The following is a 25,726-nucleotide window of genomic DNA, read 5'->3' on the forward strand; positions in this document are numbered from 1 at the left end:
TGGTGCCTGGAGCTGGGGGAGGGGATACAGGTCAGCGCCTTATCCCCTCTGCTGGACTTCACCACCGGGTACTATGGAGCCTATAATAAAACGCATTTTAGTAAATCCGACCTGCGCTCCTTGCCCTGGTGGATATAGTGGGGTCCCTGCACGGCCACAGTGTCCACGCCAACGGTGCGGTACATCTCTTGGGACCGTGACCGGATCGCGATTTCGGTGGGTCCCACCTGGGGGACCCTCTTACCTCCTCCCTGAAGTGCGGCAACGCGATCCAGGAGAGCAGCGGTGATGTGTGCCTGATGACTGGAGCGTCTCCGCTGCAAGTACCCAGCAACCAGGGCGTGGGAGTATGCAGTGCCGCTGGGGGGGAGGTCATGAAGCCGCAGCACAGAATGTCAGCATGACATACACAGCATCTAGTGCCTGTGCTGTGTCCCTTGAAGTCTTCTTTCTTCTTAAAAAGCTCTTATTAGGGCTGCCTAGCGCAGCCCCCCCTGTTAGTGACCTGCACTGGAGGCACCAACTTACAAACTGAGCTCCAGTGCCTGGAGGTGGGGCTATAGAGGAGGCGGTGCAGTGCATCCTGGGAACAGTCAAAGCTTTAGCCTGTTGGTGCCTCGGATCAAGATCCAACTCTACACCCCGATGTTATTCCCTGTGGAATACCAGTGTACCCCGCTGCAGAAAATTCTGATACTCTAGGGCGCTGTGAGTCAAAAAAGTTTATATATACAGTATATATATATATATATAACTCTAATATATATACTCTATATTATAAATTATTAATATCTACTCCGTTGTAAAGCTGATATTAATTCATAAGCAATTTCAACACTTGATCTTCACCAAATTATAGGTGAGCACAAACAACTATTTTATTAATCAACTGAAATGGTAAACATGGTACACACTGTGAGGCTGATGCAGAGTTGAACATACGCCCCTTTTCAGCGCATATTTTGCATGTTTTCCTACATGTGTTATGTAGCAGAGCATACACAACTATCACATCTCCGCTTGCAGATAAAGGGGTCAATCCAATTAGCAGCGGATGCACTTTACTCCATGGGGTAGCGAGCAATTTTGTGCACATTCAGGCAGAATCCAGGCTGGACAGGGTTGTGAGATCAGATGCAGTTGCCTGCACTTAAATGCCGCGGCAACGGCACATTGAACACTTCGCAGCTAATTGGTTGACCCCAAAGATGGATCATTTGGTGATTATGGTTCGTAGGCAAAGTTCAGTGAGGCTGTGTTGGTATAGGGATGGTGTAAGTGCGCATGGATAATGACGATGGCAAAGAAGCAAAGTGCACATATATACTGTATAGAGGTGGTGCAGTTGCATAGATAGAACTCAGCATATGATTGAATATACGTATTTAGTTTCGTGCACACAATGTAAGCGTAATTACAGATGATTTGCATTCAACTCTACATTTGTCCCTATTTGTCCTTTTCTTCTTTTATGGCCTCCTGCAACAAAGGATTCTTCTTTTCTTTTTATTCACTGGAAGGACTTATGGGTCGCTTCCTTAACTTTCATGGTTGAAACAAAAAACTTGTTTAGGATAAAGGAATTTTAGGTGGTTAATTCAATTCTGTGCGAATGACGCGATTTGCCAATCTGGAATGGAAAAACGCATTGATTTACATCACAAGTTTCGCCTCGCACCCCACTTGCGTTTGGGATTCCGCCGGTCACCACACCAATGCCGGGATCACAGGGTTTAGAATGGGGGGGTGGGCGAGCACAATGAAGCCCCTTGCGGGCTCGGTGGTGAGCTGCGCTCGCCACAGTTTCTACTCCCACTCCATGGGTGTCATGGACATCCACGAGTGGGAATAGTCCCTGTTAGTCGGCATGCGGACTGTCAGGAATTTGATGGGTCGGGATGGAGGCGTGTCGGTCTCCTGACCGCCGGTCACATAACTACATCCGCTTGCAATGTAGGGGCTGTAATAACTGCTTGTTATGTGGGTAGCCAGGCATCTAAATTCCACCTTTAGTTGGAGAATCTCTTCGGCAGCGATAGTCACAACAGTTTATTACGCAGCTTAGAACGTGTCAGGTGTACTATATATATAGTATAAACCCTAGAGAAACAGCTAAGAAAAAGCCAAGTCCTCTTTCTATTGTGACACACATCCCATGACTGCCCTCAGTATAACAGATACAGAGCTCCCATCTCAGACATATTAATATTATAGTCTAATATTAATTATCAGTAACACTAGCATGCTGGGGAAGAAAGAGTAAGGAAGAGGAGGGTAGTAGAAAAGTAGAGATGAGAACTCACATCAGGGTGGGGGATTGCGTACTGTCCTTGGATGGAATAGGCCTGAAACAGAAGGTGAAATAAATGCATGTCAGTACGGTGTAGTACATAAGGAAACAGCGCTATAGATACAAGTCGAGGATGACTGTGATTATCTTAATATGTTTAACCCAGGGAGCTGCAATACATCATCCTCAACCATGCTAGTTTACACAGGGGATCAAAAGAAATACCAAGCATGCTTCATTTTATTTCACAATGTGACGATTAGAAAACTACATTATGTGTTTTTTATTTATACAGTTGCTCAAATTGCTTTATAATGGGTCCCAGGTTGGACTTTCACTAATGGGGGAACTTAAAGCAGCAAGTAAAATGTATTCTTATTTGTTCTGAGAACACAGCAAAAGAATGAAAATTGTGACCAGTAAAGCTGATGATTTAAGGGCTTGGATCTGCCCCCTTGGGTCAGTACATCATTTACTATAATTTGCAGAGAGAGACTGAAGCATAGGGTTTTCCATGCTGAAGAGGGCATCCCATTATTTGAAATAAGGTGATTGCAGCCCTGTTAAAGAACACTGTAAGCTCGTTTAGAAAATTGTGGTTTATTTTGGCTGATCACTTTGATGCCAGTCCCCTCACATTTTAGTTTTCTTTTAATTTTGTGCTTTCCCTAACAGCCAGGATCAGACTGGCCCACAGGTGTACAGGGGAAATCCCCAGTGGGTCCCACTGCCAGAGTGCCTCCTCTAGGGATCAATAACTTGGTGGTGCAGGATCTTGGATGAACTTGAGTACTTGGTTCCATTCTATGGACACTACACCAATATGTACTCTCCTGCCAGTCAAAATGGGTGATCCTTACACACCCCTGTTCCGTCCTTTGTAAATGGACCTTGTTCTTTGCATGTCCTCTACTGGTTGGCCAAATCCCTTTATGAACTCTTTGCTGTCTTTCTCTTGGACGCTCTTCACACATTTTAGAGCTTGATCTTGTTTACATACATTGTTTATGCGGTTTATACCTCTCTCTCCTTCCTTCTCATCTATTTTTTTCTCCACACTTGTTCCCATCCCTCAACCTCACTGAGAGGAGAGGGAGAGGAAAGGGAGCACAAATAATTTAAGGGTTCTACAAAGTCAACCCCACTGTGTAAAGTTCCGTTCGGGATATGTGATCCTGGCTTTGGCTGTAGTAACACTATACAGTATTCGAATTATGGTGAAATAAAATTATGTCAAAACAGTTTCTGATTCCCATTACATTAAATACTGACCATAACAGGTAATTTTTAATGGTTTCATGGGCCCCAGGGCTTAAGGATGTCAAAGTCAATCCATTCAGCACCATATTTTAAGTATGACATTGACAAAAGCTAAAATAAAATTGGAGTTAGGTCTGTATATGCCAACAATACCTTGACGCATAAAGTTTTCTTCATTTATTTAAATTAGAATGAGGAGCTTGCTGTGTGCTCCCTTAAAAAGTGCTCTGTAGGGGATGTATGAGTTTCAGCGGGGGATATTTGTGGCATGGGGCCATTGCTTGAATACCCCTAGGCACTTGATAGCTTTAATTTACTACTGCTTTCAGGTATATGGTTAATTACTCGCCTTATAACTTTGCATTTTTTTAGTAGACAGGCCTTTGATGTCTACCACTCATTTTGCAAGATACAGATAGCTATCTCTAAGCTCGGTAGATGAAGTCACTACTAGGTACAAGCTGTTTCTAGTCTATATACTATTCTATAACACCAAACATATGTGGATAATTACAATCTAGACATTGTTTAGCTAAAGCCGATATAAAGACAACTCCCATTAGTCCCTTAATTAAATTGGAAGCAGATGAAACAGCTAGATTTACCCTCCCAATCATGCATAGGATGAGAGACCATTAGCTTTGAATATCACTGCCGGACCATTTTTAGTACATTAAAGTACATTTGTGAAGGGGCCACAAGCATGACTGACTGTAGGAATACAAGCCTTCACATTCCATCTACAGGCAACATGTAACTTGTGTATACAGTATACAAGACCCACTTCTTCACCAAACACAGCCAACTCTCCTCCTAACGCTCTTGTCTATGCTCGCTGTCTACCCCTCTTGTGTCACTCCGGTCTGTTAGCCCCTCACATTTTAGATTGTAAGCTCACAAGAGCAGGGACTTCTTTCCTCATGTGCCTTTCCTTTTCTTACTTATTCTATCTTATACTCCGTACTCCCTTTGATGGCACCTAACTCCGGGTTTTCTATATCTGTCCTATATTGTCTTGAACTGTAAGTGCTGTTTTCTTGTTTGCTCATTTGTTATGTACTGTGCAATGGGCGCTGCGGATCCCTTGTGGCGCCATATAAATAAAGGATAATAATAATAATAATAATAATAATGTGATAGAAGCAGGCAATATCAATTAGTGTATCAGATAATCAGTATGTTAAGTAACTAAGGTGTGTTTTTTTAGATTTTTATAATTTACTAACGCTTGGACAGAGATAAAATTCCAGCCAATCAGCTACTAACTGTTATTTTTCAAACCCAGCCTGTAGCATGACAGTTAGGAGCTGTTTGGATGGTACTTTATCTCTGTCCACTTTATCTCCATTCAAGTATTAGTAAATAGACCACTATGTGATGCATGATATAAGAGCCGCAGTATGGGCTAGCGAGTGGTTGCAAAGCCAGCCAGTAACCCAGTAAGGGGGAGATGTATCAAACCTTCTAAAGAGGACAAATGGTAAATTCGCCCAAAGCAATCAGCATCTATTTACCATTTTATAGAATGTACTAGATAAATAATAGCTACAAGCTGATTGGTTGATAGTGGCAACTTTTATATTTGTCCACTTTAGAACATTTGACACATCTCTCCCTACATACTGCATCAATACACGTTGCTAGTTAATGACAATTACCATACAGGCGATTCAGACCATGAGCCCGTTTCTACAGCTATAATGTGGTGCCTTACAGCACAGTGTTAATTTTGTCGACAAAACTTTGACTAAAAATATTCGTCGACTACAGTTTATATCAGGACTAAAATTAGACTAACACTAGACTAAAATGAAAATTGAGATCCACTGACTAAATCTTAACTAAAACAAAGCAAACAAAAAAGTGACTAAGGGTCTATTAACTAATCGGATCCTAACTGCTATGTCACAGGCTGTGTTTGAAAAATTACAGTTAGGAGAAGATTGGCTGGTACTTTATCTCTGGCGACTTTAATCTCCATCCAAGGCTTAGTAAATAGAACCCTAGGACTAAAACTAAATTTAAAATCCTTGTCAAAGGACACTGGAATTAACACTGGACGTAGGGTTTTAAATTAATTGACATGTTCTAGATATTTGCAGAAAATAAATATGACCTGCTGTAAAGGAAACATGATTGTGTATTGCACTTATTTGTTCTAACAAACTTAAGGCATTCATTTGTATATGATATATGGGAGCACTATGGTAAGTCAGACTCAGTATGTAACACATTTTCAGCCTACTGAACCTAGATTACTAAACACATAGTTTAAGGTATGCAAACTTCTCTGGGGAATTTTAGAGAAATGTTCTTCAGCAAAATCCATTACTGTATCGCTAAACTGCAAAAGTTATGACTAAAATTAGACTAAAATGAAAAGTGAGATCCACTGACCAAATCTTGACTAAAACTAAGCAAAAGAGAAAGACTAAAATGTGACTATAAACCGACTACAATTCTAAGTAGAGATGAGCGGGTTCGGTTTTACTTGGATTTACCCGAACCTCCTTACTGGCTTACGGACGTCACGTGTTTTGGTTAGCCAATAAGAAAAAAACTGAAAAAAAGAACTTGCGATAGTTCTGGCATTAAGAACCGAGTAAATCCGAACCCGCTCATCTCTAATTCTAAGTAAGCGACTAAGACTAAAACTAAATTGAAAATCCTTGTCAAAATGAACCACTTTGTTCTCTGTGTATTAGCTTTGTGCATCGTGAACGCTAGGCCGGCAGTGTCTCAGAGCTAATGCTCCAGTCTGATGAGTGACAGTCAGCAGGATGAGATAACATGCAAGAAAATCTTTGTAAACTAACGGGCAGAGGCTGGTGCTGCAGCAATAGGCTGAGGTTGGCAGTGGAGGCACCCAGTGGGTCCGCTCTTACCTGACCACCTGCAAAAATGACAGGGGCGGAGGCGGGTTTTGGACGGTAAGGGATGGTGGCACCTTTTGGTGGGGACTAGGAAAAGGGACAGGAGAGGGAGAGACAATATTAGAGTACCCACCAGAAACAGACAACATTTACCAGGTGTAAAATAGCCTCAAACTACTAATATTCAGTAACATGAGATAAATGTGGGGGTGCAAAAAATACCTGGTAAAATGACTGACATCATGTATAGTCAAAGCAAGGTCTTGCACAGAGGGGTGCCTTGTCTGGACACAATAAAATCTGACCTGAGTTCCACATTTTACATTCTACAAGTCTCAGCAGCTTTGTCCGGAGTCAGGAGGCTGCCTAATCCTGGACGTGTGATGTCCGGGAATCCCTGGTCCAGCAACTTAACTGCGGTACCAGCAGTGCACCGCTCCTGGGTCACTGGGACTTCTTGTCGTATCCGTGTGTGACCCCTAGTAGAGTGTTGGGACTGAACCAGAATGCTGTGCCAGATGGTAACTCTGCGTTCTGCGCACTGACATCATCAGAGAGGCTTACCCACATTCCCTGTACCTTAAGGTCCGTACACACGGACCGATTGTTACTATGAGCAATTTTGACTGAGCGATTTACCTTGAACTGGCAGTAGGAGATTCTGACTAACCTTACCAGCGATTTTTACTAACTCATTTAAATAGGGGGATGTTTTTACTTTTCCAGCGACATAGTCGAAAGTGACTTGCCTGCACAGTCTATTTTTCATAGCGATAGCGACCTGGCGGGGATGTGCATCGCTTTCGCTCGCTGTGTACACACAGAGCGATATGCACTAACTTTCTTAGCAATTTTGACTATATAGTCAACATCACTGAGCTGTGTTTTGTCCCTGTGAGACTGTGCCTCATACCCCGGGACCAACAGTGCCTCCTCCAGTACCACGCCCACCTCCTCCGCATCAGTCCCCAGCAGGCTCCGAGCACCCCATAGTCAGATCAGTGCTGGGAAAGACAGGGATGGAGCCACATTATATTTGTGTAGAGATAATGAATCAGGTGTCAGCAGGGTAAGTGTGTCTTGTGTTTGCATTTGTTGCTGGATTCATTGCAGATGTGCTGGCAGCCAGTACTTTATCTCTCGCCACTTTATCACTCTCCAAGGCTTAGTACAACTGCCCCTGATCATTTATAAACCAACTGTTGTGGGTGAAAAAGAGACTTCTAGTAAGGCTTAAGGTTTAACCACTTGCCTAGCATGCTTGCATCAGATGTGACCATGCCTTCAAGTGCTTTATCTGACCTGGTCGCACAGGATGCGACCAGTCAGATAAACTGTGTTAGCAGCGGCAGAGAAGAGAAACTTCCCTACACCGCTGGTGTACCTGGCAGCTGTCCGGGCTCTAAAAACTAAAGTCGCGATGTTACCGATGTTCACTATGTTCCCGATCAATGTTTCGAGGATTGAAAACAATTATTTAAAAAAAAAAGTAAAAAAAAATATATTTTTTTTAACTAAAATAATTTTGAATAGGGTTAAATTCATGTTCTTCACCTAATTCACTCATAAAAAAAAAAAACAACAACAATTGAGCATTTTTTTTTGGGTGGGGGGGGGGGGGGGGGAATCATCAGTTAAGTGGTTAAAGAGGGCTTGGCTGGGTATATGTCTTGGAAATTTCTGTGACCAAGATATATATTTTTTTATCTCACAGAAATACTGTATATTATGGCAGAGAATGAGAGGAAATCATTGGTGTAAATAAGTGTATACAGTAGCTAATTGTGAGGGGGAAAAGTGCATACTTTTTTAAAAATAATTTTATCAGGCATGGCAACAGCATGCTGCGTACCTCATTCCCGATTGCAGAGTACAGCCTGTGTACTCGTGTCGACCAGTCCATTATGTACATTTATTATTTTTTCCCCTGTGAATGCTCAATAAGGTGCCAAGATCTTGGACAACCAATCGCTTGGTTGGGAGGTTAAATCTGACAGTGTATGGCAATGATACTGGATGTTTTGAGCAGGTAATCAGTCTGTTGGTCTGATGGGGTGTAGTATGTTATGCCGGTGGCCGGGTTCCCGGCGGCCAGCATACCGGCGCCTGAATCTCGACCGTCGACATACCGACAGCTGGGCGAGTGCAAATGAGCCCCTTGCAGGCACGGTGGTGCGCTATGCATGCCACGCTATCTGTTCTCCCTCCATGGGGGTCGTGGACCCCCAAGAGGGAGAAAAGGTGTCGGAATGCCGGGTGTCGGGATTCCAGCGCCGGTATACTGTGCGCCGGGATCCCGACAGCCGGCAAACTGAAGACCACCCGTCTGATGGGTTCGGTATGATATACCGCTCGTCGGATGCCGGCAGTCCGACACTGAATATCCCGACTTCTCAGGGGGTAAGTATTTTCACACCCCATCTCCCCTACCCACACCCTCCGGGAGTTGCAGCTAGGGCTCTCCCTTGGGAGGGGGGGGGGGGGGGGGGCTAGGGCTAACCCCAACACCCAGTGCCTAACCCTAACACCCCTTAGTGCCTAACCCTAAACCTCACCCCCAGACCCCGATACTTACCTTCAGGATGTCGACTGTCGTTCTTACGGCGCCAGTATCCTGAGTGGTACCGGTATTCCGACGTTGGTCATATGACCGCCGGCATTCCGTCCATCGGGATACAAAACGCAACGTGGTCTGTTGAGGAGTGTATGCCCAGAATTAGAAATGCGCAGTACAATGCAGACTAGCAACTGCAGATGGATCGAGCACTCGCCCGCCCAGCTGTGTGGAAGCTCTTGCTTTGAATATGCTTGGTGCAGTTCAATTACCAAGTCGTTCACATTTTTTGCCCACTGTGTGTATGTCTAACTTCTCTAAATGTCACTGTATTATAATAATACTAATAGCGAGTATTCCAAGTATTACTATTGTCAGCCTCTAGCTGTCATTTATCTTTCATAGTCTTTGAAATAACAATCAGACACGGTTTGGTTGCTTTGGGCAACTGCTCCACTTTATCTCTCTCTCTCTCCAAAACGTGATACATTTCCTCTTATGTAAATTTAAGATAAAATGATTCAACTCAGTGACATCATAATGAGCCTAATGTCTCCATTCCTCGGTGGAGGCGGTCATGTTGTCTGTCTGGAACAATGTTTGTGAAAGCACAGCTTATGATTTCAGTATGTTTCAGTCAGCTCACAAAATGGCCGCTTCTACCTTGTACCAACAAGCATACTTGGAATGCTAACATTTCCACACATACAAGGGAAGATGTATCAAGTCTTGGAAAGCAACTGTACAAAGTGGAGCAATTGCCAAATACACCTGAGCTGATTGGTTGCTCAGTGCAACTTCTGCATTTTATCACTCTCCAAGGCTTGATACACCCCCCCTTAATGTCCTTGCTAGGTGACAACCTCACTCTTATGTCATCACTCTGCATAATCTTACTTCCTGACTTGATGACATCACAATAAGGCACAACTGAGTGTCTTTGGCCCATAATAACCTGTTGCTACCCTGTCTCCTACGTAGTCTGATCATTCCCAAAATATGTACATATTCTGGACACTTTCAAAAACGTTCTGAAAGCTTATACTGTAACTTCTCTTGCCAGTCCCATAGGGGGCGCTGTCTCTCACACTATTAACTGTCTTCTGTCTTCCTAGTGAGGTTGTTTTTTAAATAAGCTGTGGATTGGGTGTTTATACATTACCGCTGCTCCGACAGACTGTACCTCCAGCATCACCACACATATCTGCTTCACACACTGGATGATGGCATCAGGAGTGCCCGAAATGGTAACCGCCCGCTCTGTGGAGTTGGGCAGCATGTCCCCGGCCACCTGTACTTGGGCCCCTGTAGACTGTAGAAGGAGGCATGTCAATTACAATATGACCAATTCACCTTATTGCATGCAGGGCTGACATCAGAGGGGTTAAAGGAGGAACCGAATAGGCTGGTGGGTATAAACTTTAGTAGCTCTTGGTCTACTTCCACTGAGATCTCAGGCGACACTCTGATGTACCTGTCAGTAACATATACTCTGACAACTATTATGGGCATGTGAATATAAGGGCTACCGATTAATATGTGCTACTCAATTTCCTTATATGTAATTCTGAATCTTCTGATTCCCATTGCATGGAGCGGCTGGCACTGGTGTCACTGGGCGGCTGGCACTCGGAGACTGGGCGTGACGCTGATGTTAAGAGCAACCAGCACTGATGTAGCTGGACCATCAGTAGCAAAGGAGTCAAATTGAGTTCCGCAAGATTAAGGGTCCTAGGAGCGGTAGTTATTGAGAATTGTTCACTATTCTGGACACTTACATCCTACACCAGTTCCACTAATACTGCCTAATTATTAAAGCTGGTACATTGATTGCAGTTCCATTTACTATAAATAACAATTTACCACTAACTATTTACCAGTGGCACTTTGCATTATTACAGTGTGATTATATGTGTTTTTGCATTTTTAACAGTGTACACTGGTTATTGCAATTACTATTAGTAATGTTCCGGGCCAGGTTAATGGGGAGGCAGTTTAAAATGCTGGCTCTCGGGATCCCAGCATTCAGGATACTGTGGCCACATTGGGAGGGGGGGGGGGGGGGGGGCGGGGGGGCTTAAGGGGCCATTTTATTGGAGGGCCCCCCACAATTTAGTTGCCCCAGGTTCCTCAAAAGCCTTAATCCAGCCCTGGTGAAGATTTACCATTGTATCCAGGGTTGGACTGGCCCACAGTGGTAAGCCCGATGAGCCCCACCGCCTGGAGGCTCACTTCCACCTCTAGGGATCAGATTCAGGACTGTGCACTTGCGTTATACATATGTTACATTATATTGTTTACAATATATACTGGGGCCCAGACCATTCACTCTCTAATGGTTAGGCAAACCATTGTGGCTGCTGGCCACACCCCCTCTGGAGACTGGCCACATCCCTAAGCAAGGGACCCTACCACTGGTTTTCCTCGGTGGGCCCCTCATGGCCCAGTCCGGCACTGATTGTATCTATATCTAAGCCTCTGTGTTATTCATATTGATAAGTAGATATTATTGTGTCCTGAAGTTAGACAAACGCATGAATCTTTTTCTTTTTCCAGTTGTTTTGGAGGCAATCGCACATGCCTCTTTTTCACTAGCAATTTAGCAGCTTAACCCTAGATACCCTGCATTCACTAATCACATTATTTAGATTTTTTATTTATTGTACTAAATATAGCGCCAGGAGCTATTATGATCAAATATCACTTTTCCCTGTAGGAATCCAAAATTTCTGATGACAGCCATGCTTGTATATTTCCTTGGAGGGAATTCAATTGTTTTTGGGTGCCCGTAAGTAATGTGCGCCGGACAGGAGCTATTCTATTGCTTTGCAGATGGGCAGAAATACAGTGGATGTCCATTATTTGTGCTTGCACCCTCCTGAGGTGGCGAATAGATATCCACCCAAAGCAGGACTTTTGGGTTCCCAAACTGCCGTTTCGGCAGCACGCCCAATACTTTGCAAAGTGGCTAAACCCGAAATATTTGGGCACGACATGCGTGATACATAATGGGCGTCTGTAGCACTTGCGCCCATTGACAATATGATTATCGCCCGATGGACTACAAGTACTAATAGGCACCTAAAACCATGAATTCCTCCTTATGTTTTGGTGGCCTTAGCATGCCATTTGTGCTTTTTAATACGTTCTTAATTTATAATTTAAAAATAAATACGCAAAAAGACGTTCTAGCTGATTTAATGTTTCTTTCCTACTTCACTCACCTCTCTAATTTCCTTGATTTTGGAGCCGCCTTTTCCGATTAAGGAGCCGCACTGGCTTGCTGGTACTACAAGTCTTAAAGTCACTGGTGGTTTGCTGGTTGCGGTGCTATTACTCATTGAGTTTATGATATCCTGAGAAGAAAGGATATTTCTTAACCAATGTAACACTTCCAACTACAGAACATAAATTCCTAAAAACAGTCCTCAGTAAAGGAACTATACTGCCCTCTGCTGTAAGCTCAAAACATGCCATCACTGGGAACATTAAAAACTACTGTATTTTACTTCGTAAGTAAGTACATCAAATTCTGCAAACCTTCTAATTATTATTATTATTATTATTATTATTATCCTTTATTTATATGGCGCCACAAGGGTTCCGCAGCGCCCAATTACAGAGTACATATGCACATAATCAAAACAGGAAAACAGTGACTTACAGTTGAAGACAATATAGGACAAGTACAGGGTAACTACACCAGTAAATGACATAGAGATAAGTTCCAAGGTGGTCAAAAAATGGCGGGATTTGGGCACTTGAGGATTATTAAAGTAAGAAAAGGATAAGCACGAGGGAAGAGGGCCCTACTCGTGAGAGAAGAAAGAATTGGGTCTTAAGAGCCCGTTCGAAGTTTTGTAGAGAGGTGGAGAGTCTGCGCCAAGTCAGACAAACGCATCGAGTGGCACTGGTGACATGGAGTATGCTAGGGAAGAACAAGAAGGAGGAGGGTCCTGCCTGTAAGAGCTTACATACTAAGGGGAAGGGTAGAAAAGCTGGAGGGAGCACTTGGAAAGACAAATGAAGGAGGGTCGGAGAAGTATTGATTTAAAAAGATTCTCCTCATATTCATTAAAATATACTTCAATACCCTCTTCCTGAAGTCTTTATCACTGGTTAGGGTCATACAGCATTATATGGCAGCATAGTAGCACAATGATTAGCACTGTTGAATCACAGTGCTGGCTCATGAGTTCCATTCTACTTAGGACCCTATATATGTGAGGTTTGTATGTTCTTCCTGTATACAGTATATGTGGGTTTTCCCAGGGTACATTTTTTGTAAGGGTTTCCTCCCACAATACAAAAACATACTGGTAGGTTAATTTGGCCTTTGACAATAAAATAAAAAAAATAACCTTAGTGAGTGTCCGTATGGTAAGGAAATTAGATCGTAAGCTCCACTGGGACAGGGACTGATGGAAATGACTAAAATATTCTATATAAACAGCTATTTATCTGTGCTGGGCTAAGAACCAAAACATCCCTGTGATAATCCCCTAGTGCCCTGCACATAACCAGCGTCTCTAACTAAAGGTGACCATTTGTGGTGTACGGAATGAGCGGACGCCTCTGACGCTGATCTGACTCTCTTACCTCTTCAAACTTATAAGCGATCATGGCAAAGGCCTTGAAAATAGCATCTGTTGGTCCGGTGATGGTAACGATCCTCTCTGGACAATTCCCTTCTGAAATGTTTATTCGAGCTCCACTCTAGAGAGTAAAAATATATTTTTATACAAACATTTAGATGACCCAAAATGAAAGGCAATGATGGTGATCAGTGATGACAGAGTGCCTGATTCAGGTCACGTTGCTGATGCAGCGCATGCCGCAAAGTACTGATGTTAAGTACTTTGCACATGCGCCAGACCCGTACTGCACATGTGCAAATCTGGGTATGTGACGTCGGCCAATCACTGACAGTCGGATGCCATATGGGGACGGGACGGCCGCTGGTTCTCAAAATGGAGGCGTTACCGCCATTGTTGGGGAGAAATGAGGCCAGGATCTCCGCCAGAGGACGAGGATTTCCTGGCCTACCGCTCGGACTTGCACGACCCCAAGGGTCACGTGGCCCGCCGATAGTATTACGGATGCAGCTCAAATGAGTAATGCATGCAGGAGATGTGACGCCCCCTGCTGCATTACCTTATTAGTGGGAGCTATCGCTGCTGCTTCCATGTGAGCAGCAGGGATAGCTACTGTAACCTTGTCTGAGTCAGGCCCAGAGAGAAGAGTCACTGAGTCTCTGTCAGTCCCAGCCTTAGCTGCCTATCTCTGCCAGGATTCTGTAGCAAGTCCTTATTTTTACTGTCAAAGTCCCCACAGTATTGGACCTGCCTATCTCTCCTGTCACATCTCCATGTACCATAAAGTATGTCCTGATCTTTGCCCTATTTAAGCACTTTAATTTGTATTATCACCACCTCCCATTCCCACCTACTAGACGACTTCCATGTTGCACCTATCTTCTGGAATGCTTTCCCTTACTTTATACAGCTGTATCAAGACTTTCAAAGCTTTAAAACCCCTCTCTTCAGGGAAGGGTACAGAATTTCCTAAATACTCTAGTCTCTGGGGGTAATTCAGAGTTGATCGCAGCAGCAAATTTGTTAGCAGTTGGGCAAAACCATGTGCACTGCAGGTGGGGCAGATATAACATTTGCAGAGAGAGTTAGATTTGGCTGGGTTATTTTGTTTCTGTGCAGGGTGCTTTATTTTTACACTGCAATTTAGATTTCAGTTTGAATACACCGCACCCAAATGTAATGCTCTCTGCACGTTATATCTGTGCCCCCCTGCAGTGTACATGGGGGGTAATTTCAAGTTGATCGCAGCAGGAATTTAGTTAGCAAATGGGCAAAACCATGTGCACTGCAGGGGAGGCAGATATAACATGTGCAGAGAGAGTTAGATTTGGGTTGGGTGTGTTCAATCTGCAATCTAATTTGCAGTGTAAAAATAAAGCAGCCAGTATTTACCCTGCACAGAAACAAAATAACCCACCCAAATCTAACTCTCTCTGCACATGTTATATCTGCCTCCCCTGCAGTGCACATGGTTTTGCCCAATTGCTAACTAAATTCCTGCTGCGATCAACTTGGAATTACCCCCATGGTTTTGCCCAACTGCTAAAAAATTTACTGCTGCAATCAACTCTGAATTAGGCCCTCTGTCTCTCTTCCCACATAGGGGCTGATTGCAGAGCTGAAAGTACACCCTTTGGTGAAGCATGTCTTGCTTGTTTTTGTACTGCGCATGCATAAAATCTAAGTGTACACAAGTACGGGCAATGCAAAATCATATGCATTTTCATTGCATCTACACTTACAGCTGAAGAAGGGTAACTGGGCTGTAGTGGAGTACTAAAGGGCGATATGTATCAATGTGAAAAATGCATCCAAACCATACTTGCCTACTTTTGAAAAAGAATGTCAGGGAGATTGTGAAAGTAACACAAAGTAACATAGTAACATAGTATCTGAGGTTGAAAAAAGACTATTGTCCATCGAGTTCAACCTATTTGTGGTCTCCTATGCATGATGATTTGACTAAAATTTCTGACTGATGCTGCTGTCAGCCGTTGCATTTTATCCCTATTTATAACACCTATCAGCACGGACGTAAACGGCTACATCTGAGAGGCGTGTCATAAAAATGACTTACATCCAAATGTAAATGAGCCCCAAAGCTAGTAAGATCTATTTGTTGAAGAAAAGACACTGATATTTTGCAGGATTTGCTTGTGTATTGTGTTTTACAAGAGGTTCAATATACTGTAAGTCAGGGACGTGCGGTGAGCTAAATAGCTCAGGAGGCACTGCCTAGCACCAGAGCCAGATTTACGTGCAATATATGAGCCAAAGGGTACATCTGGGCATTATACACAGGTGCAGCAGTATACACTCCTGGAAATTTGGTGAGTTTTGATCAGAGATGTGTGGAAAAGATACACAGGTGAGGCACTGCCTCACCTGCCATAGACTTTTTACTCCAGAGTTTTGGCTGTAAAAATCATTAGAATAATGCAAAGAAGATATTTCTAACATATTTTTGAATTTTTCATATACTTTACGCAGACAAAAATCTGGTACAAACGTTAGTATGACAGGAAAGGCTCTGCCTCACCCCACCGCATGTCACTGCTGTAAGTGGCCATAGGGATCATTGTGCCTTATAACCAATGCAGGGAAATGACACTATTTGAATGTATGTAGCTCTGATTTATTTTCCCCCCAAAGAATATAATAGCATCATAATGGGGGTAAGGTGCAATCAGGGAGACTGCTGGACTTTTCAGGGAGTGAGGGAGATTGCTACTATTTCAGGGAGTCTCCTGCAGAATGAGGGAGGGTAGGCAACTATGATCCAAACCTCCAAAAAATAAGATTTTAAACCTACCGGTAAATCTATTTCTCCTAGTCCGTAGAGGATGCTGGGGACTCCGTAAGGACCAAGGGGTATAGACGGGCTCCGCAGGAGATAGGGCACCTAAAAAGAACTTTGACTATGGGTGTGCACTGGCTCCTCCCTCTATGCCCCTCCTCCAGACCTCAGTTAGAGAACTGTGCCCAGAGGAGATGGACAATACAAGGCAGGATTTAGAAATCCAAGGGCAAGATTCATACCAGCCCACACCAATCATACCATGTAACCTGGATCATACATAACCAGTTAACCATATGAACAACAACAGTAACGGTCCAAGACCGATTTCAACTGTAACATAACCCTTATGTAAGCAACAACTATATACAAGTCTTGCAGAGTTTCCGCACTGGGACGGGCGCCCAGCATCCTCTACGGACTAGGAGAAATAGATTTACCGGTAGGTTTAAAATCTTATTTTCTCTTACGTCCTAGAGGATGCTGGGAACTCCGTAAGGACCATGGGGTTTATACCAAAGCATCCAATCGGGCGGGAGAGTGCGTATGACTCTGCAGCACCGACTGAGCAAACGCTAGGTCCTCATCAGCCAGGGTATCAAACTTGTAGAATTTAGCAAAAGTGTTTGACCCCGACCAAGTCGCCGCTCGGCAAAGTTGTAATGCCGAGACGCCTCGGGCAGTCACCCAAGAAGAGCCCATCTTCCTAGTGGAATGGGCCTTAACCGAATTTGGTACCGGCAATCCAGCCGTAGAGTGGGCCTGCTAAATCATATTGCAGATCCAGCGAGCAATAGTCTGCTTCGAAGCAGGTGCGCCAATCTTATTGGCCGCATACAGGACAAACAGAGCCTCTGTTTTCCTAATTCTAGCCGTCCTGGCTACATAAATCTTTAAGGCCCTGACTACGTCCAGGGATCTGGAATCCTCCAGGTCACTTGTAGCCACAGGCACCACAATAGGTTGATTCACATGGAATGAAGAAACCACCTTAGGCAAAAATTGCGGACGTGTCCTTAATTCAACTCGATCCACATGAAAAATCAAGTAGGGGCTTTTGTGTGACAAAGCCGCCAATTCTGATACTCGCCTTGCTGATGCCAAGGCCAACAACATGACCACCTTCCAAGTAAGAAATTTCAACTCAACCTTGTTAAGCGGTTCAAACCAGTGTGATTTTAGGAACTGCAACACCACGTTGAGGTCCCACGGTGCCACTGGAGGCACAAAAGGAGGCTGGATGTGTAGCACTCCCTTTACAAACGTCTGGACTTCTGGAAGAGAAGCCAATTCCTTCTGAAAGAAAATCGAGAGGGCCGAAATCTGAACCTTAACAGAGCCTAATTTCAGGCCCATATCCACTCCTGTCTGTAGGAAGTGGAGAAAACGACCCAGATGAAAATCTTCCATAGGTGCGTTCTTGGTCTCACACCAAGACACATACTTTCGCCAGATACGGTGATAATGCTTAACCGTCACCTCCTTCCTAGCCTTTATTAAAGTAGGGATGACCTCTTCCGGAATCCCCTTTTTTGCTAGGATTCGGCGTTCAACCGCCATGCCGTCAAACGTAGCCACGGTAAGTCCTGAAATACACAGGGCCCCTGTTGCAACAGGTCTTCCCTCAGAGGAAGAGGCCAGGGATCTCCTGTGAGCATCTCTTGTAGATCTGAGTACCAGGCCCTTCGAGGCCAGTCTGGGACAACGAGTATCGTGTGTACTCTTCTTTGCCTTATGATCCTCAACACTTTTGTGATGAGAGGAAGAGGAGGAAACACGTAGACCGATTTGAACACCCACGGTGTTATCAGAGCGTCTACTGCCACTGCCTGAGGGTCCCGAGACCTGGCACAATACCTCCGAAGCTTTTTGTTGAGGCGTGACGCCATCATGTCTATTTGAGGAGTTCCCCAAAGACGTGTTATGTCTGTAAAGACTTCTTGATGAAGTCCCCACTCTCCTGGATGGAGATCGTGTCTGCTGAGGAAGTCTGCTTCCCAGTTGTCCACTCCCGGAATGAAGACAGCCGACAGAGCGCTTACATGATTTTCCGCCCAGCGAAGAATCCTGGTGGCTTCCGCCATCGCGACTCTGCTTCTTGTCCCGCCTTGGTGGTTCACCTGAGCCACTGCTGTGACATTGTCTGATTGAATCAGAACCGGTAGGTTTCGAAGAAGAATCTCCGCTTGTCGAAGGCCGATGTAAATGGCCCTAAGTTCCAACACATTGATGTGTAGACAGGACTCCTGGTCTGACCAAAGTCCCTGAAAATTTTTTCCCTGTGTGACCGCTCCCCATCCTTGGAGGCTCGCGTCCATGGTAACCAGGATCCAGTCCTGAATTCCGAACCGGCGACCCTCCAGCAGGTGAGCACTTTGCAACCACCACAGGAGAGACACTCTGGCCCCTGGGGACAGAGTTATTTTCCGATGTAAGTGCAGATGGGACCCGGACCACTTGTCCAGAAGGTCCCATTGTAAAGTCCTTGCATGGAACCTTCCGAAGGGAATGGCCTCGTAGGCCGCCACCATTTTTCCCAGAACTCGAGTGCATTGGTGAACTGACACCCTTTTTGGTTTTAGCAGGTCTCTGACCATGTTCTGGATGTCCTGGGCTTTCTCTATTGGGAGGAAAACCTTCATTTGTTCCGTATCCAGTATCATACCTAGGAACGGCAGTCGAGTTGTCGGAATCAACTGTGACTTCGGTAGATTTAAAATCCAACCGTGTTGCTGAAGCACTCTCAGAGAGAGCGCCACACTGCTCAGCAATTTCTCCCTTGATCTCGCTTTTATCAGGAGATCGTCCAAGTATGGGATAATTGTGACTCCATGCTTGCGCAGGACCACCATCATTTCCGCCATTATCTTGGTGAAAATCCTCGGGGCCGTGGAAAGTCCAAACGGCAACGTCTGAAATTAGTAATGACAATCCTGTACAGCGTATCTCAGGTATTCCTGATGGGGGGCATATATGGGGACATGAAGGTACGCATCCTTTATGTCCAGAGACACCATAAACTCCCCCTCCTCCATGTTGGCTATTATCGCTCTGAGTGATTCCATTTTGAATTTGAATCTTTTTATGTACAGGTTTAGGGATTTCAGATTCAAAATAGGTCTGACCGAACCGTCCGGTTTCGGGACCACAAATAGGGTTGAGTAGTAACCTCTTCCCTGCTGGTGCAGGGGAACCTTGATTATCACTTGCTGTATACACAGCGTTTGAATTGCAGCTAACACTACATCCCTTTCCGATGTGGAAGCTGGTAGGGCCGATTTGAAAAATCGGCGCGGGGGCACCTCCTCGAATTCCAGTTTGTACCCCTGGGAACTATTTCCAACACCCAGGGATTCAGGTCTGATCTGACCCAGGTCTGACTGCAAAGTCGAAGACGTGCCCCCACCGGTGCGGACTCCCTCAGGGGAGCCCCAGCGTCATGCTGTGGGTTTTGGAGCAGCCGGGGAGGACTTTTGTTCCTGGGCACCTGCCGAAGCAGGTGCTCTTTTGCCTCTGCCCTTACCTCTGGCGAGGAAAGAGGATCCCCGACCTCTTCTGGACTTGTGCGACCGAAAGGACTGCATCTGATAGGGTGTTACTTTTTTTGCTGTTGGGGAATATATGGTAAAAAATTTGATTTACCTGCTGTAGCTGTGGAAACCAGGTCCGTCAGCCCATCCCCAAACAATACCTCACCCTTATAGGGTAGTACTTCCATATGTTTTTTGGAATCCGCATCACCCGTCCATTGGCGAGTCCATAAGGATCTTCTCGCCGAGATAGACATGGCATTGGCCCTAGAAGCTAGCAGTCCAATGTCCCTTTGAGCATCCCTCATAAATAAGACTGCGTCTTTAATATGGGCTAGAGTTAAGAATATAGTATCCTTATCCATATTAGCAAATTGATCTGTCAGCTCATCTGTCCAAGCTGCAATTGCGCTACACACCCATGCCGACGCAATTGTCGTTCTTAGCACAGCACCCGTATGAGAATAAATACACTTTAAGGTAGTTTCTTGCCTGCGATCTGCAGGGTCCTTAAGGGCCGCTGTGTCAGGAGACGGTAGCGCCACTTTCTTGGACAAGCGCGTCAGGGCCTTGTCCACAGTGGGGGGTGATTCCCAAATCTCCCTGTCCTGCTTAGGGAAGGGGTATGCCATATAAATTCTTTTGGGGATCTGCGGTCTCTTTTCCGGAGTCTCCCAAGTTTTTCCAAAGAAATCATTTAATTCATGAGATGTGAGAAAATTAATAATCTGCTCTTTTCCTTAAACATGTATACCCTTGTGTCGGGGACCGAGGGTTCATCCTCAATATGCAACACATCCCTTATTGCCACAATCATACACTGAATGGTTTTAGTCACCCTAGGGTGCAATTTTACTTCGTCATAGTCGACACTGGAATCAGAATCCGTGTCGGTAGTAGTGTCTTGTGTTAAGGGACGCTTTTGAGACCCCAACGGCCCTGTGAGTCGGTCCAATCCAAGGATTGACCCCCTGATGTCCCCCTTAATTCAGCCTTATCAAGCCTTTTATGTAAAGATGCCACACTTGCATTCAACATATGCCACATGTCCATACATTCCGGAGTCGGCACAACCGACGGGGACACACCACTCATTTGCTCCACCTCCTCCTTGGAGAAGCCTTCCGCTTCAGACATGTCGACACCACGTACCGACACCCCCCACACACAGGGATTAACCTACAAGGGGACAAAACCCCAACCAGGCCCTTAGGAGAGACAGAGAGAGAGTATGCCAGCACACACCCAGCGCTTAATAACACTGTGGAAAAATATGACCAGATAGCGCTTTTTTATATAATAATATTCCAATTCCCACTCACTGCGTCGCCAATGTGCCCCCCTCCTCTTTTTTCCAGCCTGTGAAGTTCAGCAGGGGAGAGACCAGGGAGCCAGCGTTCAGCATGCAGCCTCTGTGGAGAAAATGGCGCTGGTTAGTGCTGAGGATCAAGCCCCGCCCACCCGACGGCGGGCTTCGGTCCCAGTGCTTATTTTATTAAAATGGCGGGGGATTCTTGGATTTACTGCCTCCGCAGCCTAATCCATCTTAACATGCCCAGAAGTGAGGAATATTGCTGCCCAGGGCGCCTCCCCCCAGCGCCCTGCACCCTTCAGTGCTGCTCTGTGTGTGTGTATAGTGGGAGCTGCGCGCCTTACCTCATGAAGATCTGATGTCTTCTGCCGCCTGATGTCTTCTGCCTTCTCATACTCACCCGGCTTCTATCTTCGGCATCTGTGAGGAGGACGGCGGCGCGGCTCCGGGACGAACCCCAGGTGAGACCTGTGTTCCGACACCCTCTGGAGCTAATGGTGTCCAGTAGCCTAGAAACAGAGCCCAACCGTAAAGCCAGCTCTGCTTCTCTCTCCTCAGTCCCACGATGCAGGGAGCCTGTTGCCAACAGGACTCCCTGAAAATAAAAAACCTAACAAATTCTTCAAAACAGAAAACTCTGGAGAGCTCTCTGCAGTGTACCCTTTCTCCTCTGGGCACAGAATCTAACTGAGGTCTGGAGGAGGGGCATAGAGGGAGGAGCCAGTGCACACCCATAGTCAAAGTTATTTTTAGGTGCCCTATCTCCTGCGGAGCCCGTCTATACCCCTTGGTCCTTACGGTTTTCAGAGGTTTCTCACTTACCTCGCATGCACCAAACTCCAGAATGCGATGTATTCCGGAGATTGGACCAGATGGGTAATGCCATCTTTGGGTGGCGTTACTCAATAGAAGCCTATAGGCTTCTATACACATTTTGCTCTGAGAGGGATCCAACCGCATGCGCAGACAGACTCCTGGGCATATTTGCCTACCTGACCCTCTCCATGAGGGAGAAAATGTTCTGTTCCTGGACTTTCCTGGTAATGTATGATTGCCATCACCTGTGGTGAGCCAGTTAATTGATAAGAAAGGTGTTTCACCACAAGTGATGGCAATCATACATTACCAGGAAAGTCCAGGAACAGAGCAATTTCTCCCTCATGGAGAGGGTCAGGTAGGCAAGTATGCTCCCGGGTCCTAAACCTGGAAGTCCCGGCATCGCAAAGAACAACTCTTACCCGGAGAGCTGTCCTTTGCTAAAATGATCATGCATACGGCATTAATAAATGCCGATATGCATGCGGTGAGTGGCGGGATTGCAATGCTTAATGCATCCTGCTCAAGGTTAGATGTATCAAACCTTGGAGAGAGATAAACTACCAACCAATCTTCTCCTAACTGTCATTTTTCAAATACAGCCTGTAACAGGTCAGTTAGAATCTGACTGGCTGGTATTTCATCTTTTCAAAGTTTGATACACCTCCCCCATAGACAGTGTTCAGGGAGCACATACCAATTCCTCTGTAGGCTATGCAAAATCAGTCATAGTAACATTGGGGTTAATTCCGACCCGTTCGCACGCAGCAGTGCGAACGGTTCAGAAATGCGCATGCGCAGCGGACGCATTGCGAACGCGTGTCGTTGCCTGGCGACGATCGTTTCCGGGCAACGACGCCGCCGGCGAGAAATGTGATCGCAGCGGCGATCGCAAGAAGATGGACAGGCGGGAGGCGTTCCGGGGCGGATACTCACCCTTTTCCAGGTGTGGTGAGTCCAACGCAGGCGTGTCGAGGCGTTTGGAGGGCGGATGTCTGACGTCAGGACCGGGACGCTGGATCCGTCGCACTGGGTGAGTAACTGCAGCCCTGGTCTTGTTTTACTTGAAACTTTTTTTGCATAGCAGGGCTGCACAAGCGTTCGCAGCTCTGCTATGCTATAATACTCTCCCCCATAGGCGGCGTCAGGTTGATCACATAAGCAGCAAAAAGTTGCTACGTGCGATCAACTCGGAATGACCCCCATAGTTTCTGAGGTTGAAAAAAGACAATTTGACCATTGGGTTCAACCTAATATAAGGCGTATTGTTTACTTATGAGTGTATATAAATTTTTTCCCCCATGCACACAGCTCAGGAACAACATACTCATGTTTTTCCTTCATCTATGCATCAGGCCCATGTTATACAGAATCGGCCTGCACTTAACATACACTATAAAAAAATGACAGTGCCCCAGCTATAACGGATTATAATATTATATTTTACACTTTTTAGTGTTGTTGTATAACCATTTAGTATTTGTCAAATTTTGTTACTTTGTTTATGTGAAATATGTATGTAATATAAAAACATCTAGAATTTCTGTATATATTTACCCATGTGACCTATATGCACACATCAAACATTGCAATTTATGGTGCTCATACATTAGGCAGCTATTGGGGCAATTCCGCATTCTCCCGATGCCTGGAACGGAGTATCGTGAAAATCCAACATGTTGCAAATCCTCTATTTGCCGATTCTGCTATTAAAAACGGTTGGGCTTGGCTGGTTGGGGATTGTTATTTCCCGATTTCCCCTTGGCTCGCCAATCATCGTTTTTAATCAGCTGACCCAATCATCAAAACATGGATGCGTGACTCAAAAGTATGGCCCCCATAACCCTTATGATGACCAGATTTAATGGAGAATAAGAAATAGGTAGGCAGAAGCGGGATCTGATGATAAAATATAGCAACAATTTATGTTTTTATTTCTGTTTTAATGAACGTGCCAACAATCAGTAGCATAAACATTGTGAGCAGCCTGTTCCGAGCACTTTCACGCTGTACATTGGAAAGTTACACCCCTTGTGAATCCTGCTCCATCACAGGCACCCCTGATGCTGGAAGGCAAGGCCAAATCCATACACTTTGGGCCTGATTCAGAGATGGACGGAAATGCAATGTTGCATCTGATCTCATGGAGGTACGTGCAGGAGAAGTCTCAGTAGAACGGACACCTCCTGCGTGTTGCTGCGATCCCAGCGCTGCAACTGACATCGCAAGCTGGGATCCAACCGTCACGATGTTCCACACGCAGATGGCCAGCTGAGTAAGCTCCAGCTTACTCAGCTGACTGACAGAAGCGGGGGCTGCCATGCTAGTGAGTCTCCATGGTGACAAGCAGGAACCCTGACTCTCCCCTCCCAGAAAACGGGGAGCAGGCATCCCCCTGCTCCCTCCCCACCCACTTAACGCCGATGTCTCTATCAGGCAGCGGCAGAGGGAAGTACGGGTGAGATCGCAAGGCCCATTCTGCACATGCACAGAACGGACTTTGCGCAGCCGCAGATTCACGATAATCGGGAATCTGCGTGCGGACACAGACTCGCGGTCAGATCTGAATCATGCCCTTTCTCCGGCCCATGTATTATTATTGTTTTTGTTTTGTTTCGAATACAGTATGTGACGTGATGACAAAGTAGCTTAAACTAAAAGAAATTCGATATTGCTCTTTCCAATTAGAATGAGGACATTATATAGTACAGGTAATGACTTTTAGTGAAAATTTGGGATGATAAAAAGTCCCTGGAATTTCCATGCAGTCACTGTGCTACAGCAGCGGTTGGCAACCATTTGCTATCCGTGTGGCGGCTTGATGCCCAGTGTGCCAGTGCTATATGGTACCAACAAACATAACACATCCTTTTCATTATAGAAAGTATGTAAATGAATACATTTCACACCACACAACTATAAAGTGGGGGAAGTAGTGAGAGCAGTACGGTGGCAGTCGGCAAGACCAATATACCGACTGAGCTTATCGGTTTAGGCTAATTGCATTGGCGTTTCAATTATAGGTACAATGTGTATGGTGCACACTGCACATATTGCACCCGTGTTTTATTTACCATTTCGGAGTCCCGTGTAGGAGCTCCAGCCGCAGTAAAAAAAATTGCTGGCAAAATGTCCGCCGTGTATGCGCAGTAGGAATTTAGCATCCAGAACATGGCAGGCGCTATGTTTCCAGAGACCTGCACATGCCCAGTAGACTCTGGCACAATGCCAGAGTTTACAGAGCCGTGATGAGGAGGGGGCCCACCTGGAGTCTGCACACGGGCCCCCTCTTCTTAAAAAAAAACCGCCCCTGGCTAATTGCCATTGCTTGTTTTCTCTAACTGAATAAACAAATTGCTCCTCTAATCATAAAATGTTGAGGTGTTAATTTGAATCTGAAATGACATCTCCTGTACTTTGTCATGTCACTTTGTACTGCGCGCTGCATATGGCACGTATGCTGGGTGTGCTGACCCCTGGGCTGCAGAGCGGACGGGCCTGGTATTTGCTGTCAGCACCTGCATTACATAACGCTTGTGCTGCCACTCACCTCTTCCCGCATCTTTTTTACAGTTTCTCCTTTCTGTAAAAAAAAAAGAAAAAACGGTATAGTGACGTTTTATAGGTCATTAGCAAAACAGAACCAGTCGCTGCCTGGTGTGAAATTATTATTTTGTCTTTTTAGACAGCCACATACAG

General features: G+C 45.3%; 1 protein-coding gene across 22 annotated transcripts in view; it reads right to left on the reverse strand.

Annotated features, from left to right (window-relative positions):
• The window catches only part of LOC134944600 (poly(rC)-binding protein 3), a 160,802-nt gene that overhangs the window by 50,230 nt on the left and 84,846 nt on the right, over positions 1–25,726 (reverse strand). For 8 of the 22 annotated variants that reach the window (XM_063933292.1, XM_063933288.1, XM_063933289.1 and 5 more), the window contains 6 exons: positions 25,578–25,610; positions 13,577–13,693; positions 12,202–12,333; positions 10,140–10,289; positions 6,367–6,510; positions 2,304–2,345 (listed from right to left, as the gene is read on the reverse strand). In XM_063933292.1, the coding sequence (XP_063789362.1) occupies positions 2,304–2,345; positions 6,367–6,510; positions 10,140–10,289; positions 12,202–12,333; positions 13,577–13,693; positions 25,578–25,610 (618 nt within the window). The remainder of the gene's footprint in view (positions 1–2,303; positions 2,346–6,366; positions 6,511–10,139; positions 10,290–12,201; positions 12,334–13,576; positions 13,694–25,577; positions 25,611–25,726) is intronic. The other 14 variants (XM_063933305.1, XM_063933300.1, XM_063933304.1 and 11 more) reach the window with 5 other exon arrangements.

This window comes from Pseudophryne corroboree, chromosome 7, assembly GCF_028390025.1.
Source record: "Pseudophryne corroboree isolate aPseCor3 chromosome 7, aPseCor3.hap2, whole genome shotgun sequence".
Taxonomy (NCBI): Eukaryota; Metazoa; Chordata; class Amphibia; order Anura; family Myobatrachidae; genus Pseudophryne; species Pseudophryne corroboree.